The 15,381-nt window shown below is 38.2% G+C and overlaps 4 protein-coding genes across 6 annotated transcripts in view; 3 read left to right on the top strand and 1 right to left on the bottom strand.

Moving 5' to 3' along the window:
* Positions 1 to 3,887: 3,887 nt before the first annotated feature.
* Positions 3,888 to 5,778, top strand: LOAG_03167 (hypothetical protein; the record flags this gene model as incomplete). The annotated part of the gene is made up of 6 exons (XM_003138704.1): positions 3,888 to 3,973; positions 4,260 to 4,342; positions 4,668 to 4,787; positions 5,099 to 5,197; positions 5,283 to 5,422; positions 5,680 to 5,778. The coding sequence occupies 6 exons, from the start codon at positions 3,888 to 3,890 to the stop codon at positions 5,776 to 5,778; spliced, it is 627 nt and encodes a 208-aa protein (XP_003138752.1).
* A 1,062-nt stretch (positions 5,779 to 6,840) lies between these two features.
* On the top strand, positions 6,841 to 10,562 carry LOAG_03166 (hsp70-like protein; the record flags this gene model as incomplete). Of its 3 annotated transcripts, XM_020446241.1 has the most annotated exons (11): positions 6,841 to 6,895; positions 7,014 to 7,152; positions 7,502 to 7,606; positions 7,717 to 8,078; positions 8,155 to 8,278; positions 8,396 to 8,549; positions 8,664 to 8,922; positions 9,055 to 9,276; positions 9,373 to 9,720; positions 9,821 to 10,007; positions 10,209 to 10,562. In XM_020446241.1, 10 exons carry the CDS (start codon positions 7,056 to 7,058, stop codon positions 10,286 to 10,288), a joined length of 1,938 nt encoding a protein of 645 aa, XP_020303391.1. In that variant the 3' UTR covers positions 10,289 to 10,562. The 3 variants fall into 3 exon arrangements, with proteins under 3 accessions (XP_020303391.1, XP_020306180.1, XP_020306181.1); XM_020446242.1 differs by lacking the exon at positions 6,841 to 6,895 and having other exon boundaries at positions 7,056 to 7,152; positions 9,821 to 10,562; XM_020446243.1 differs by lacking the exon at positions 6,841 to 6,895 and having other exon boundaries at positions 7,056 to 7,152; positions 9,373 to 10,007.
* On the top strand, positions 9,819 to 10,734 carry LOAG_03165 (hypothetical protein; the record flags this gene model as incomplete). Its single annotated transcript, XM_003138702.1, has 3 exons — positions 9,819 to 10,007; positions 10,209 to 10,575; positions 10,664 to 10,734. The coding sequence occupies exons 2-3, from the start codon at positions 10,497 to 10,499 to the stop codon at positions 10,732 to 10,734; spliced, it is 150 nt and encodes a 49-aa protein (XP_003138750.1). The 5' UTR covers positions 9,819 to 10,007; positions 10,209 to 10,496.
* A 305-nt stretch (positions 10,735 to 11,039) lies between these two features.
* Positions 11,040 to 15,381, bottom strand: part of LOAG_17515 (T-complex protein 1 subunit alpha) — a 5,192-nt gene continuing 850 nt past the window's right edge. Inside the window, exons 3-12 of the mRNA XM_020450176.1 lie at positions 15,099 to 15,203; positions 14,791 to 14,934; positions 14,388 to 14,476; positions 13,839 to 14,020; positions 13,295 to 13,421; positions 12,911 to 13,086; positions 12,468 to 12,627; positions 12,049 to 12,205; positions 11,699 to 11,862; positions 11,040 to 11,515 (exon numbers count right to left, since the gene is read on the bottom strand). Of these exons, the coding sequence (XP_020306179.1) occupies positions 11,323 to 11,515; positions 11,699 to 11,862; positions 12,049 to 12,205; positions 12,468 to 12,627; positions 12,911 to 13,086; positions 13,295 to 13,421; positions 13,839 to 14,020; positions 14,388 to 14,476; positions 14,791 to 14,934; positions 15,099 to 15,203 (1,497 nt within the window). The 3' untranslated portion in view covers positions 11,040 to 11,322. The remainder of the gene's footprint in view (positions 11,516 to 11,698; positions 11,863 to 12,048; positions 12,206 to 12,467; positions 12,628 to 12,910; positions 13,087 to 13,294; positions 13,422 to 13,838; positions 14,021 to 14,387; positions 14,477 to 14,790; positions 14,935 to 15,098; positions 15,204 to 15,381) is intronic.

Genomic DNA, 15,381 nt, shown 5'->3' with positions numbered 1-15,381 from the left:
TCTAAGAAACAGAGAGCTCATGGAATGCAACTTCAACCAGAAATGGTAGAGAAAAATAGGATATTTGTTAATTCCTTGGAAAAAAAGAGAGCGAAAGAAGAACGAAAGAGAGGAAGAATAAACTTTATGGTTTTATAAAAAATTTGATCTTCCAGATATTCAATAAAATTCGAAAAGTTTGCCATTTTCTTTCCTTCTTTTGTTACCAACAAGAATACAGAAATCAGTGTTGCATCGCTTTTATTGGTTGATGTTGTTGCTGCTCGAATTGCCAATTCGTTCCAATGGTTCAACAAATCCAAGGACGAAAATTCTTTTTTCTCCCTCAGTATCTATGGAATTCCTTTTCTTCTAGCAGAAAAAATTACAAACATCAACATGAAAAAGGAAAAGTACCGAACTGGAAAACATTGAAAATTTTGGCTTGAATATACCGTCCTACAAAAAACTTCTCTCCCCACGTTTGTACTGCTAGTTTCTCGCACAGCGATGACAATGGATGCTGACAGTATCTTACTATCAGTGATAGATCATGGATTTAGAATAATACTCAAATGGAAGTAGAAATCGAGACATCTGCACATACTAATACCCAAGACGAAATCAATGTTGAACAGGTTTATCAGTTATACGGTCACACAGAACTTCGTGTGTCGCCTTTGTGGTTACAATGCGATTTCATTTGAATGAACCGAACCGATCTTCTCGTTATTGTCCACTTCATTTGTCGTACAAATGTATCGAAATTTGTTCGAAATCCAAAAAACGAAGAAAAAACTCATTTCTGCATCACTTTTTTTTTCATATCTATTGGATCTCTTCATTTGTTTCAATTAACCAGTTCAAATATACAATGTCAACAATTCCAAATATGAATCAAACTGTTTCTGTTTCTGAGAAATATACCCTCCACTCTCCACTCATCTTCTCATTAAAAATGTGAGAGTGGAAGAAAGGAAAAAAACAAAGTACGTGATGAATTTGCAAATGGTTTCAAATTCTGATACTGGATGCGTTTTTGCGAACTTTATGACAATAAATGGCATCTGTGCAGCTAAAGAAATGCAATGAGCCACTTTGAAAATGATTATCTATGAAAAACAATTTAAATGGTTGAGGAATAGCGAGAACATGAGGTGGACAGTTTGAAATGACATCAAAGTCATCTTTCCAGGTATTTCAATGAAAAAAAAAATGCGAGTTTTTCATGTGTCACAAATTTTCTGACATATGGATTCTTGCAAATAACAATTCTTTCGTAAATTCAAGCAAATTTTCATCAGTGCATGAAACAAACGCAGCAGGGATCAGCACTGTGACCGTCTGGTTTTTGCTCTCTACTAAATTTGCAACTTTGATTTTTCTTTTAAATACAGTAAACGTTGTTGAGTAGAAGGAAATACCAAATAGGAATGAGGAGTGTGTACAATCTCATTTTGAGTGGAAAGTGACATATCAGCAAGGTCATATGTTACTTACCTTTGTCATAATTATACCATATCCTTCCATATAAATATTAGCCAACTTTCTATCTAGAATTTTGTATACTTTCATTTCTTTAAGACGCCTTTGCAACACACATCCGCATATCGTGGAGATATTTCGGATAATTTCGCAGTTCTCAACTACTGCTTCAGAAAGCAGTTGCACATGGGAGGATCGAAGATCTGAGAGGTCGCAGATGAAGTTCTCTGTTCTCCCTAATCAAAATTACGAGAAAGCCTCACACTGTAAATGCGAAAATGCTTCATTTTGATGTGAAAAAGCGATAACGGTATGTAAAGCAAAGAAAAAAATCTGTCCATAATCAATTAATCAAGTGATGAAGACAATCAGAGCAACACTAAACCATTTGTTGACAAGCAATCAGTAGTAATTCACCAACAGTCAGCGTGACTGTCAAGAATGATGTCCTGTCCTTTGTAGCACAGTGTGCGCAACTCATTACTAATCAACGTTCATCTGCCGCATGCATTTCTGCAGTTAGCAAGAAGAGAGCAATGGAGAGGAAGGGAAAGGTGCATTCTCGATAGACTTATATGGCATATAAGTCTTATATGGACTTATATGGCATGTAGCGACAATTTGAGAACTCTCGGACCGTGTAAGAGAGGATGGATTCGATAAGGTTCTGGTAATTCGGAAGTCGGAATACTATTGTGTCCAGGGTTTACGTGTCGCAAGCGTTCCTTCGCTCTTTCAAATAGTCCCGATCATTGCGCTCACTTTTACTTTCCCTTCCGGTAGCATTGTGTGTTTCCTCTGCTATTTATTCCATTGACAACGTTGTACTCCCACGTGTACTACACCTTTCAGTTTTATTACGTGTGCTTTTTCAATGTAGTATGAGGCTAATACATAGACGCAAGCAGTTTAGATATCTTCCATTTCATTTCCTTGACAAATTCTTTTCAGAGACATCTGGAAGGGAGACCAACGATACGGCGCACAAAATCGCTTGGAATCACTGAGTTGAGACTAGTGTTAAGTGCTTAACTCATAATAAATCCCATGATGTTTCTTAGAGTTAGCATTGATGTATTCATTACTGCACAAATTCATTATTTCCGGAAATCTTGGGCGCACTGTTTAATGTCGTATTGTAATCTGTCATCGTTCGCTCGCAGTAATGTTTTCTTATCAAGGTATTGCAGAGAGACTATCGGGAATAATGGGTAAGTCAAACGCTGTTGGGATTGATTTTGGTACTACACACATTGCTGTATTCATACATAGCAAGGTGGAAATCATCACTTATAATCCTAGCTCGATAGTTATCTTTGTCACACGGATGGTGGGAGACGAACAGAAATAGATGGCTCGATAGGATTTCTCCGACATACATTGAATTTTAAATTGTTAGGTATTTTTTGATATTTTCTTTGTTTGTTCCAAGAAGTAGGGTTTGAAGCTGAAATTTGGATATAAATTCTAATGTTCTTATTCATCACAATTCAGAACTTTCACCAAATTTTCTTCGGTACAAGCAATCGAAGAACTCCATCTATTATGTTGCATTCACTGATACCGAGCGCTTGATTGATCTGGTAGAATCCAAATTGCCACAAATCCACACAGTAATATTATTCTCGGTATGTTGTTGATTATTTTACACTCCTTGAAATATTATTCATGTCCCAACAACCTGGTTTGATTTGTGCCTTTTCCATACCGGAAGTGCCAAAAAACTGGGGAGAAATCCCTTTTTATAATCCAATGATACGTAAAATTGGCTGCAGTAAATTTAGGTGCTATTAAAGAATCCATGAATTTAAAGGTGTAAAAGGGTTGGTCGATAGGAAATTTGATGATCTAGCAGTATAGTCAGGCATGTAGCACTGATCCCTTCAAAGTTGTCGGTGCTGATGAGAGGCCAAAAGTTCAAGTAGAATATAGGGGCAAAACAAAAACATTTACATCAAAATGAATTTCTTCCATGAGGAAAATGAAGAAAACAGCTGAAGCATTTCTTCGACATTCTCTAAGGGGTGTTTTACAAAATGTCCCTAAGGTATGCTTCAGAAATTTCTTCCATGAACGTGAAGCATTTGCCAAGTTGTCAGAGAGCTAACCAGTAAATACTATCATGCAGCATCATAGCATACAGCAAAACGGTGCGCTACGCAGCATACCATTCTTCCTTTTGAGCTTACTGCGCTTTCTTATGCATCTATAGTTGAGTTTAGCAAAATCACATTATCATCTGAAACATATTGTCAGAGAGCAGAATTCCTTTGAAAGTGCTGGATGATTCTACTTACTGACCTTCTTTTTGCTATCAGATCTTAACAAGATGCCATCATCAATTTCCTTCTCCAGCACTTTATTGTAGGATGCCGCACCAACCGCGCATTGTATTTTAACCTCAACGACAAGCAACTAAAAATATGGGTGCCGTTGTTCGCCTAAATGTTCTTCGAATCACATCGGCGAACCAACCGTTGGTGCTATTTCGTATGGTCTGGATAAGAAGGTGTACTTAAAATATTTTGTTAAGGTCGTTGTACTTGCTTCAAACGAAATAAAATCTAAGGGTTGATGGCTATGAAAAATTATGTACTCCATATTCAAATACAAAGTTTAATTGGAGAACTTTATTTTGTATCTGTTTGATTTTATAGGGCCATGGTGAGTATAACGATTGATTTTTAATCTGATGGGGATACTTTCGACGTGCATTAACTATCACGGATGCATTTTTGAAGTGAAACCAACCGCTGGAGACACTCATCTTGGAAGTTTGTAATTTAAATTTGCAGTTATTTCTCGGAATTATTCTTGGCCAGAAAAATCTGTGGTGAAGAACAAATTTGGATCCGAACTGCGGATCCAGTGATGCGTAGTATAATAGGAGAGCGCTAAGAATCTACAAGATATAATAAAAGTTCGAATTTTACAAAATTGAACAGTTTTAGGTAAAGATTTCGGCAAAAGATGGTGAATCGCTTTGTAAACAAATTCAAACGAAAGAAAAAAAAAGGATGGCCAAATTTCATAAACTAGTATTAAAAATTCTGCCGCTACATTATCCGAATGTAGCGCGACTCTTCTTCAAACTCATTTGCATTAATAAGATCCGGCACTTTCTTAATAACACGTAATCCGTCTTGATGTTCATTCGGTGTCGATATTGATTCATTCTTCGAGGATATCTGCTTTTATACCAGTGTTACTTGCTCGTTTTGAAAGGCTTTGTATTGATCTTTTCCGTGGATCTGATCGACAAAGCACTGCAAGATGCTTAAATATGGATGATGTTCAAATACATAATATTGTTTCAGTTGGCGGTTCTACTCGTATTCCAAAAGTACAAAAACTCCGATTTCTTTTCTGGCAAAGAACTAAACAGAGCATTAATTCGGATGAGATACAGCATATTATTGATATGCATGTTGTAGAATGAAACTGAGAATATTTTCCCTCTTTCGTTGTCCATTACATATCATTCGTAAAATTTATTTTCTAGGCTATAGCTTATGTTTATTTCTTTAGTTTCTTATGTTTCTTTTCGTTTAGTTCTTTTCAAAATTGCTGCTTACAGTGCAGGAGCAAGCATAAGCAGCAATTTTGTCAGGCGATAAATCCGATGCTGTATAAGATTTACTAGCGCTGGATGTTACGCCACTACTGCTGGGTATCGAACAGGCGGTGATACTACGTTACTTATTCCGACAATCAACCGGGAGTACTGATCCTGGTCTGCTGGTTCTTATTTGCCTCGTATGAATTTCTAAACCACAAGTTTTCAAACCAAACGCAGATTCTCGCCTTTGGAAATTCAGAGAGAAAAAAAAATCCCTTACGAAATAAGATTTGCGATGATGAGAGACAAAATATGTTGGGCATCACTTTTGATATTGTCCAGCTTCAAAACATCAGGTGTTTTGTAACTCCGGAAGAACTGGTTTCATGTCGACTCAAAGTAAGGTCACGCACGTTAAACGGACTCCTCTTTCGTCCTAGTGTAGTCGTGAAATCCTTTTAGTGAGAAATATCACCGACATTATCCGTACCTTGCAGAATAGTCAGCCTCCATTACTAAAAAAAAATCCAGTCACAGAGTCGTGATCCAGCTGGACTAATTATTAATAATTTTTGGTGTCTTCATTTCTAAAGGAAAGTTCGTTGAAAGTTTCGAGATAGAAGACAAGAACCTATTAATCCTCTTGTCTAGTCCAGGAATGCACCAGGTGGGGTCCCATAAGGAAGTGGCCCCAACAGCGGAGGGGATTAAAATCTGTTACTGAAGCAGTGATTTTTGAAGTGAAGAAACGTTAATCGAGTTGATTTCACCGATAAGCAGTTGATTTAACGAGTTTTGTTTGTAAAACTAATGATGCATAAAACTACTAAAGTAACGGATGAGAATGGAACAGGTGTAAATACAATTACCAGTACGGGTTGCTTTGCAAACAGGTCAGTTACGAAGAAGCTATATGTGCATTATTCCGGTCAGAAGCCGCAAAACGAAAGCGATGTTAAATTGTGTGATCTGATGAATATAAAGGAGGGATGGTGATTTAAAAGTTACGGATTCGGGAGTTCGGTTTTTGGCTCATGTCGCTAATTCCTGAACTTCATACGTTGGTGAAAAGAATAGACGAAAGGGAGAAGTTGGTTCAAGAAACGAACCATGGAAAGAAGTGTCGCATAGGACAATATTCAGGTTGGGTTTACTAAGTTCAGAGATAACCTACCCATGCTATCACTCCTTAGCTTTACTATTCCTTGTTTCACACAATTTATTTCGCCATGAGCGACCGGTTCAACGGGAAATAGTATTCATTGTATAAATGGTATTCACGCCAAATGCTGCAAGGCTACTTCCAAAGATTGTAGTGCCGAATACTTCCGGACAGTAATCATAGTAGCGTCTGAGTGTATGCAGTCAACCGCTGTAGAGCAAAATTCACTCAAATCTAATAGAACTGGAACCTGCATCATAATAAATTAGCATGTGCATACCTACAGCTGGTATGCAGGGGATTCCCAATTCCCATCTCTGTTTGTTATACTGCTTGAGAACATCCCTCCAACAAATCCGAGTACCATAAAAGCCAGGAGATAAGCCAGAGAGATGCATCGACTGACAGCACATCCCCCGATTCCCTCTACTCCCAAGTCAATGTTCTAGAACATTCCTCGACCTGCCCCCTTATTGCAATCCTAATGGAGCTTCTAGAATATTCTGCCACACTCGATGTCTGTCTTACTCTAAATGCAACCACTCTCTCGCTCTGGCTGCAGTCACTTATCATCATTGATATTTTGCCAGCAGCACTCGCACACTGTATTGTTAGAAGACACTTTCAGTCTGCTCACAGAACATTCTTTAATCTTCGAGAACATTCGATGTCCACATATAAAGAGACTGAACGATGGTCGATTGTTAGTGGTGAATTGTTTCTGTGCATAGGTTGGGTGGTGATTCTGGTGGGAGGGATGGGTGGTTAGGGTGTGTGGTAACTTGTGCCTTCGATGTCAACATTAGACCTGTGTTTATAATGTTGCAGGTTTGTCCGTTGTAGGCTATTATAGCACTTCACACAGCAAATATGTCAAAGAACGCTATTGGTATCGATCTTGGAACTACGTACTCCTGCGTGGGTGTGTTCATGCATGGCAAAGTAGAAATCATTGCTAACGATCAAGGTTGCAACTGTTACTAATATATTACCCTAATATTGATTGGTTTACCTAACATCTTATTGTCGTTATTCAGATCTTTGTTCTAACAGTATGTGCCGGTTGCTCGGTTCAGAGTCCTCGATACAAAACCGCAACTCTACCGTTATTTTATCTACTGGGTTACATACTTCCATTGGAAGCCAGTGTTTGTATCGATTTCGGCAGGATGTGTAATGATGCTATGCCATGTGGTAAAGCACATTGTTAATGCTTTAGCAAACCTGCTGAATAGATCTAGTTACTAGTTCAGCGTATCACTGTAAAAATTGGAATTGTGTTGAAGTGGTGGCGAATGAGGAATTCGACATTTCAGGTAACCGAACAACACCATCGTATGTAGCATTTACGGATACTGAGCGTCTCATTGGTGATGCAGCCAAAAATCAAGTTGCAATGAATCCACATAACACTGTTTTCGGTAAATCAGTAGATCTTTTTGCAGTTGCATGATTTGATAATGGGTGGTAGTTTTCGACTTCCAGGTTAGGTCCCTGTTGTCTTGGTAATACACGTCAGTTGTAATTTCAGATGCGAAGCGACTGATTGGTCGTAAGTTTGATGACGGGTCAGTGCAATCAGATATGAAACACTGGCCATTTAAAGTAGTGAATGCTGGTGGTGGTAAACCAAAAGTGCAGGTTGAATACAAGGGAGAGACGAAAACCTTCACACCAGAAGAAATTTCGTCGATGGTTTTGGTCAAAATGAAGGAGACGGCTGAAGCTTTTCTGGGTCATGCGGTGAAAGATGCTGTTATCACAGTCCCCGCCTACTTTAACGACTCACAACGACAAGCAACTAAAGATTCTGGTGCAATTGCTGGTCTAAACGTCCTTCGTATTATCAACGAACCAACAGCTGCTGCTATTGCTTATGGTTTGGACAAGAAGGTACCTCGTATATAAAGAGAATATTCACTAACAGCTTAAGTGACACGCTAGCAGTGATGTATCTTTTATGTTGCAGGGCCATGGTGAACGCAATGTACTTATCTTTGACCTTGGTGGTGGTACTTTTGATGTGTCTATCCTAACCATCGAGGATGGTATTTTCGAAGTCAAGTCTACTGCTGGCGACACTCATCTTGGAGGTGTGTTTTCATATTCCTACCGAGGTTCATGAGAGGACTGGGTCACTCCTGGAAGTGTTTTTAAGATGTAGATGCCGTGTCAATTATTCTAGTAGGTATAATCTCATTCATTTGCAGGCGAAGACTTTGATAATCGCATGGTCAATCATTTTGTTGCGGAATTCAAGCGTAAACACAAGAAAGATCTTGCTACTAACCCACGTGCGCTTCGTCGTTTACGTACTGCATGCGAAAGGGCGAAACGAACACTCTCTAGTTCATCTCAAGCAAGGTACATCTTGCTAATAGATAAGTTCTATCTTTTACAGAAGTCTTGAAAATGGAATGTGCTTATTCAACTTGAGGTTCCCGTACACTAGTGTGGTAGTGGACATTCCTTTTTCAGTATTGAGATTGATTCGTTGTTCGAGGGGATTGACTTCTACACAAATATTACGCGTGCTCGCTTTGAAGAACTTTGTGCTGATCTTTTCCGCTCAACAATGGATCCGGTTGAAAAAGCATTACGTGATGCTAAAATGGATAAAGCTCAAGTTCATGATATTGTGTTAGTGGGTGGGTCGACACGTATCCCAAAAGTGCAGAAGCTCCTGTCAGATTTCTTTTCTGGTAAAGAATTGAATAAAAGCATCAATCCAGATGAGGTAAGCTACCACTTGAAACAGTTTTTTTGGAAACAGACAAAGTTTCGGTAATTTTGTGAAACTGTGAATATTCTGAATATTCTTTCTTGTCCTTGGGCTAGCCATGTAATTTTAAAATGAAAGAATTTGCAGGCCGTGGCATACGGTGCAGCAGTGCAAGCAGCTATTCTTTCTGGTGATAAGTCGGAAGCCGTACAAGATTTGTTACTGCTTGACGTCGCACCACTTTCACTTGGTATAGAAACAGCTGGGGGCGTTATGACTGCTCTTATCAAGCGGAACACTACTATTCCTACGAAAACTTCTCAAACTTTCACGACTTACTCCGACAACCAGCCTGGAGTCCTCATTCAGGTTTGCTCTTTTAATTTTTTTTGGCTTTAAGGTTTCTTGAAGAGTCGTGAAATATATATGGTCTTTGGAATTGTGAACTGAAGAACTAAAATTCAGGTTTACGAAGGAGAACGTGCTATGACCAAAGACAATAATTTGCTTGGTAAATTCGAGTTGTCTGGAATTCCACCTGCTCCTCGTGGTGTGCCTCAAATTGAAGTCACATTTGATATTGATGCGAACGGTATCCTGAATGTTTCTGCACAGGATAAATCCACAGGCAAACAAAACAAGATAACAATTACAAATGATAAAGGGCGTTTGTCGAAGGATGAGATCGAGCGGATGGTGCAGGAGGCCGAGAAGTACAAAGCAGATGATGAAGCACAGAAAGATCGTATTGCAGCGAAGAATGCTCTCGAGTCATATGCATTCAATATGAAGCAAACAGTCGAGGACGAGAAGGTAGTGTCATGAATATTTTTTCCGGGAAGTGGTAGTGTGCTTTTTGGTTCACTAATTGAGGAACAGTGTATATTGGCAAGAATCATTGTCTTGTTTTCAGTTGAAGGATAAGATTTCTGAAGAGGATAAGAAAAAGATTCAAGAGAAATGCGACGAAACAGTTAGGTGGTTGGATCGTAACCAGACAGCTGAAAAAGATGAGTTTGAGCACCGACAAAAGGAATTGGAGTCTGTTTGCAATCCGATCATTACAAAACTCTATCAGAGTGCTGGTGGTATGCCTGGAGGTAAGTTGATTGAATGATTTGTTGGTTGGGATTAGTGATCTTCGGTGCCTGTGTTGCATTACTTACCTCTCATTTGCGTAATTTGATAGAACTCTATCAACTGCTTGTTGCAGTACTAATTTCGTTTGGTATGAAATGTACAGGGCGGTATGAGCTAATCAGCAATCAGTAGGAATTATCTAATGGCGGGGATTTTTTCAGGAATGCCTGGTGGCATGCCGGGTGGAGCTCCAGGTGGAGCTTCGACGGGCGGTGGACCAACAATTGAAGAAGTTGATTAGATGATTTGTCGATCGGAATTAACGATCTCGTCTTTGCTGCATGTATTACCTCTCGTTACCTGTTTCTGATGTTATGAAATTCAAATTATTGAGTTCTTTGCAATCTCATGTTACTTGAGACGTGGTCGAGATAGGTTGTACTTGAAGTTATCCATATTGATGTGCTTGTTATTGTTTTCTTTTTTGATTTGTAAGTAAAACTTAAGTTATGGTGCGTATAGATGAAAATATCATAAGTGGTGCTAAAGGAGCGAGCACGGTGACTCCGCGTCTTCGTAGTGGAGCCGGTAGGCATCAAATAAAAAGATAGCGGAGTTGGTTAGCGATGCGAAGTTTTCACAACTATGGGATTCACTGTACTCGTGATTGCTCCAGGACGCGAAGGTTGTGTGGTGGTTGAATACGTCATGTCTTTTCTAGAAGGGGATTGTTCCTGTAACCCGTGAAGGCTTAGTCGGACGTGGTAGTGTATTCTACGCCAGAGTATCACTGCCATTTAGCAATAGCGCGGAGGTCAGTGCTAACAAAGAATGTTTTGTCCCTAACGTAAGCGGCGACAGAAATCACCGTGTGTTACACTGGACGACTTTCCTGGGTAAGCGATAGCGCCAACATCGCAGGACGCTTAATCATTTACGCTGGGGAGCGCACCGCAATACAGATCGCCTGTGTACCTCGAGTCAAACTAGAGAGTGGCTTCTTATGGGAAAATCCCAATCTCTTACATTCCATGCTATTAGCTTTTTAGCAGCACAGTCGACTTTTTTAAATGCTATTAAATTATTTTATTGTCATTTAAGAATAGCATTGTTATGAACGTCAACAAAAACGATTTTAACTTGGACAATTGGAAAAATTCCCTTTTGTTCTACTAGACAACTATCCAAAGTCCCTTTGCGAAGTTTTCGAGATGTATAACATTTAAAAAATAGGGGCCCGACACAAGCTGGGAGACTCACACTATCCCCTTTTATCAAATAAGCATTGTTGATTAAAATTTCTGTGAATTCCGCAAGAAGTGCATCAGGATCACTCTACATGTCATCATCATCGTCGCCATTTCTTCGCTGTACTGGTTTCTCAAGCTTAATCAAATCATCAATACGAAGAATCGTTATGGCAGCTTCAGTCGCAAACTTCAGACTTTTAATTTTACTCATTAGTGGTTCAAGAATGCCAGCTTCCTTGTTATCACGGATTTCACCATTCTCTAAATCCAAACCAGCCCTAAATTGAAAAGTAGATTGAATCAAGCATGAAATAAACCTGCTAACCTTCACACCCTTGCCCCACTACTCTATTTCAGTTCAGATCCCTCAGAAAGTACCAGCACTTACTTTAGTTGGGTTTAAGCAAAAAAGTATCAGATGGTGAAAATTAATCAGTTTCCCACAAAAATATCATAAATACCATTTCAGATGAACGAGTTCCTTCACTTGTTGTGCTTTGTTGTGAAATGCCCGCAATTTAGCGACCAATTCCGTTGAATCTTTGGCGGCATTTGAGGCGAGCACTTTCGGAATAACAAGTAGTGAATTAGCGAATTCAGCTACAGCAAGCTGTTCGCGGCTTGACTGCAAAAAAGTGGCATTTTATACTACAATAATAAGCATTCTAGTCACATCAAATATTTAAAAACCAATTCATCCGACTCGAAGTTATATATTTATAATATGAGTCCAGAGACCAAAGCATCAGTTGCAAATCTAAACTACGAAATGCTGCTGAAATTATACTAGTTAAAAGGAATCAAGACTCACTAAAGTGGTGGCAAATGCTTCAAGATAAACATTCAGCGAAGCTTCTACTGCCCCACCACCAACAACCAATTTTTTGCTTTCAAGTACTCGCTGGACAACACAAAGCGCATCGTGAAGTGATCGTTCCATTTCATCAAGCATCACATCATTTGGTCCACTAAATACCAACTGCAGTAAGAAAGGAGCAGCAATGAAAGCATCAAAACGATCCGACTCATGGCAAAGCAGCATTCTACTTCCTTCTTTTAACCAAACTCATAAAATTTTTTTAGTATCTGCCATGATGCATATAAGGGACTTGTTGAACAAAAAATCAGAGTAAATTTTAAATGACTTCAACTATACTGAGGAAAAGGTTCAGAGTACCAGACGATATTAAATTGTTCAACGATTAAGATAATACGGAAAAAGATTTTAACCGAAGTATAATCGAAGATGATGTTCGCGCTTTCGGTCCTTTGATGAGGATAAGTTCATCGTCCGAAATTCTTTCCTGAACTACTTCATCAGCTATACCAAGCTGGGAAGCTTCGAATGCTTCCGCGCCTTCCAGGGTTGCCAAAGATGACATTAAAGTGGCTGAAACATAATTTTTCCCTAAATTAGATAAAAAAAAAAACTTCATGAAAGATTGCACTCCCAAGATACTTGAGCTCTCCATAATCATGAATTCTATCCTTTAGAATACATAAAGTCTTCCAAGAGAAGAGATATTTTTTATACACAAAAAGACATACAAAAAATATATATGTGAATATAAAGGATATTTTTTTTTAAAGAACATTTTTTCAATTTCGAGATGAATTAGTACTTCAACCGCGATTATTATATCAACCAAAAAGAAATTCAAAGAAACTGCTACCTCCTGTTGCTTTGGCAATTCGTTTCAAGTCAATCTTTTTGCATCGTCGAACCGCCATTGCACCTGCTTCCACAAATTGCTTTAAGCAGAGATCATCAATTCCACCTGTGGTCAGTATCACATTGGCTCCAGCTTTCAAAATTTTTTCAATCCTTCGTTTCGTTATTTCGTATTCTCTACAACCAAATATTTCTTAAAAGCATCAGAAAAACATTACCAATCCTATGTGAAGAGAAACACGCAGTGAAAGTAATTCCATGACTTAAATAAATTTAAAATAAATAGGACATAAAAATAACGCTATAAAATGTACCTTAGAAAAACTTGACCTTCTGAAGCGAGAAGGTAAAGATAATATCTATAAAAAATAAGTTGAAAACTTACTCACGACGAAATGCTTCAAGCTTTGCTGGGTCTTCAACTACCACCGATATTCCAAGATGCATTTTGACCTTCTGAAGTGAGAAGTCCAAACATGCAATCTTCGCATTATGAATAATGCGTGGCATAGCTAAAAGCAACGTCGTCAAGTAATCAAAAAAACAAATAAGAGTGACGAAGTCCCTAAGTAATAACATGACACAAATAAAGAAGAAAGCAACTGAGAAACAATGCATAAATTTATTATTCATTCCTCTACTTTACTGTTTTTCACGACAAAATTTATTGAAGTCTAAAGAGAACCATGATCGTAGCTGCAAAGTTTACAGCAAAACTTCATAAGATTATCAGCAAAAAATGAGCGAATTATTTTGAAATATGAAGCAGATGACGTAGAAAACACTTCAGGTACTTTTGTCAAATTATGCACATAAGCTAAACGTGATAACCAACGGCGCGAAAAGGAAAGATGGGGAGGGAGAAGCGGGGAAGAAAAAAATGAGACTTACGACTAAAAAGGGTTATGAAATTTCAACATAAAAATTACCTTGACTAGCAACAGTACAGTTCAGCGCATAGCCCTTAATCAGAAAGCTTTCACGTACTGATTTCCCATGTGCTTTCAACACGTTGACAGCCTTGATTGGATATGTAACCTTACCCTGGATATCACTTACCTTAACTAGTTCTGCCGCTTCAACGACCATGTCAGCAAAAAAATCAGCATCTCTGTAAGAAAACAAAACATCCTAAAGATACAGAAGGTTTAAAGAAATGGACAAGAATTGTTTCACGTCGACATTATTTTCATATTCATGAAAACAGAAGTGTTTTAAAAAATGCAATAGCATTCATCCAAATAATAAGTTCCGATTCGAGGCGAAATAAAGAGAAAAGAGAGATGGATGCGTTTAAAGACCATATCTTTAATCCTAAAGTACATCAAACTTATATGCTAAGCACAGTTAGTATTAAAAGAAAAGATGAAGATTTACACTTTAATTAAATATATGTAGATATATATAATATACTGACTTCAACCAAATTGTACTACCCCACATCTCTGAAAATATGGAATAAGAAAAAGAAAACGTACGGCCCAATGACTTTTGAAGACATCGCTGTCTTTGCAGCTTCAATAATCGAATGTCGACCCAACTCCTGAGATCCAAATGACAAATTGTCCTGCAGAAAAAAATTAGAACATAGGATACTACCACTGCTACCCATGAATACTACACGCTGTTGCTCATTCACCAAACATCCACAGACTAAACATAAAATTCCTTTGCTCTACTAATTACCACTAGTTCTGGACTGCAGGATCTTTGTTGTTACGTGAGGAAGAACAATGCTGAAATATGGCTGATGAAAATGTAAAATGTGGTAGTGACTTTTCGGAAATAACGATCTTCAACCTTTGAACCCAGTGTATATGAATAAGCCGTAATTAAGTGAATAAAAATCACCAAACCTTTGGATATCAGCAAAACTTCTACCTGCATATAACGCACTGATTCTTTACAAGCTAACCGATAACCATTGATGACGGTTGTGGGATGAACTTGCTGCTTAACTAATTCATCAGCAGATTTAAGCAACTCAGCCGCCACAATAACCACCGATGTTGTTCCATCGCCAACCTTTTAAGGAATTTATTTAAAATTGGTAAAATAATTTCAATTGGAACTATATGCAGAAAGCAGAATGAAGATTTGAGAATAGTTTTTGGAATGCTCACAAATCCAGATATTCTGTAACTAATTTATAAAAAAATAAATGATTAAAAAAATGTATGATTGAACACCTCCTCATCTTGTAACTGAGCCAATTCGACAAGAACTTTCGCTGCCGGATGTTCAACTTCTATTTGTTTAAGGATTGTCGCACCGTCGTTTGTTACTACTGCATCCTGCAATTGAAAACAAGTTCTTCGGAAACTTCAATGCGGACAGGACTGCACGAATTCCAGAATACGACTCTTGATCTCATCTTATGAAGCATTCCTTCATAAGTTTAAATGTTGCTAGAATATACCGTAAGTATATATGTATATATATATATATATATATATATATATATATATAGTG

Source organism: Loa loa (assembly GCF_000183805.2).
Source record: "Loa loa unplaced genomic scaffold supercont3.86, whole genome shotgun sequence".
Taxonomy (NCBI): Eukaryota; Metazoa; Nematoda; class Chromadorea; order Rhabditida; family Onchocercidae; genus Loa; species Loa loa.
Note: the sequence above shows the minus strand (reverse complement) of the source record. Positions and strands in the feature narration are given on the sequence as shown.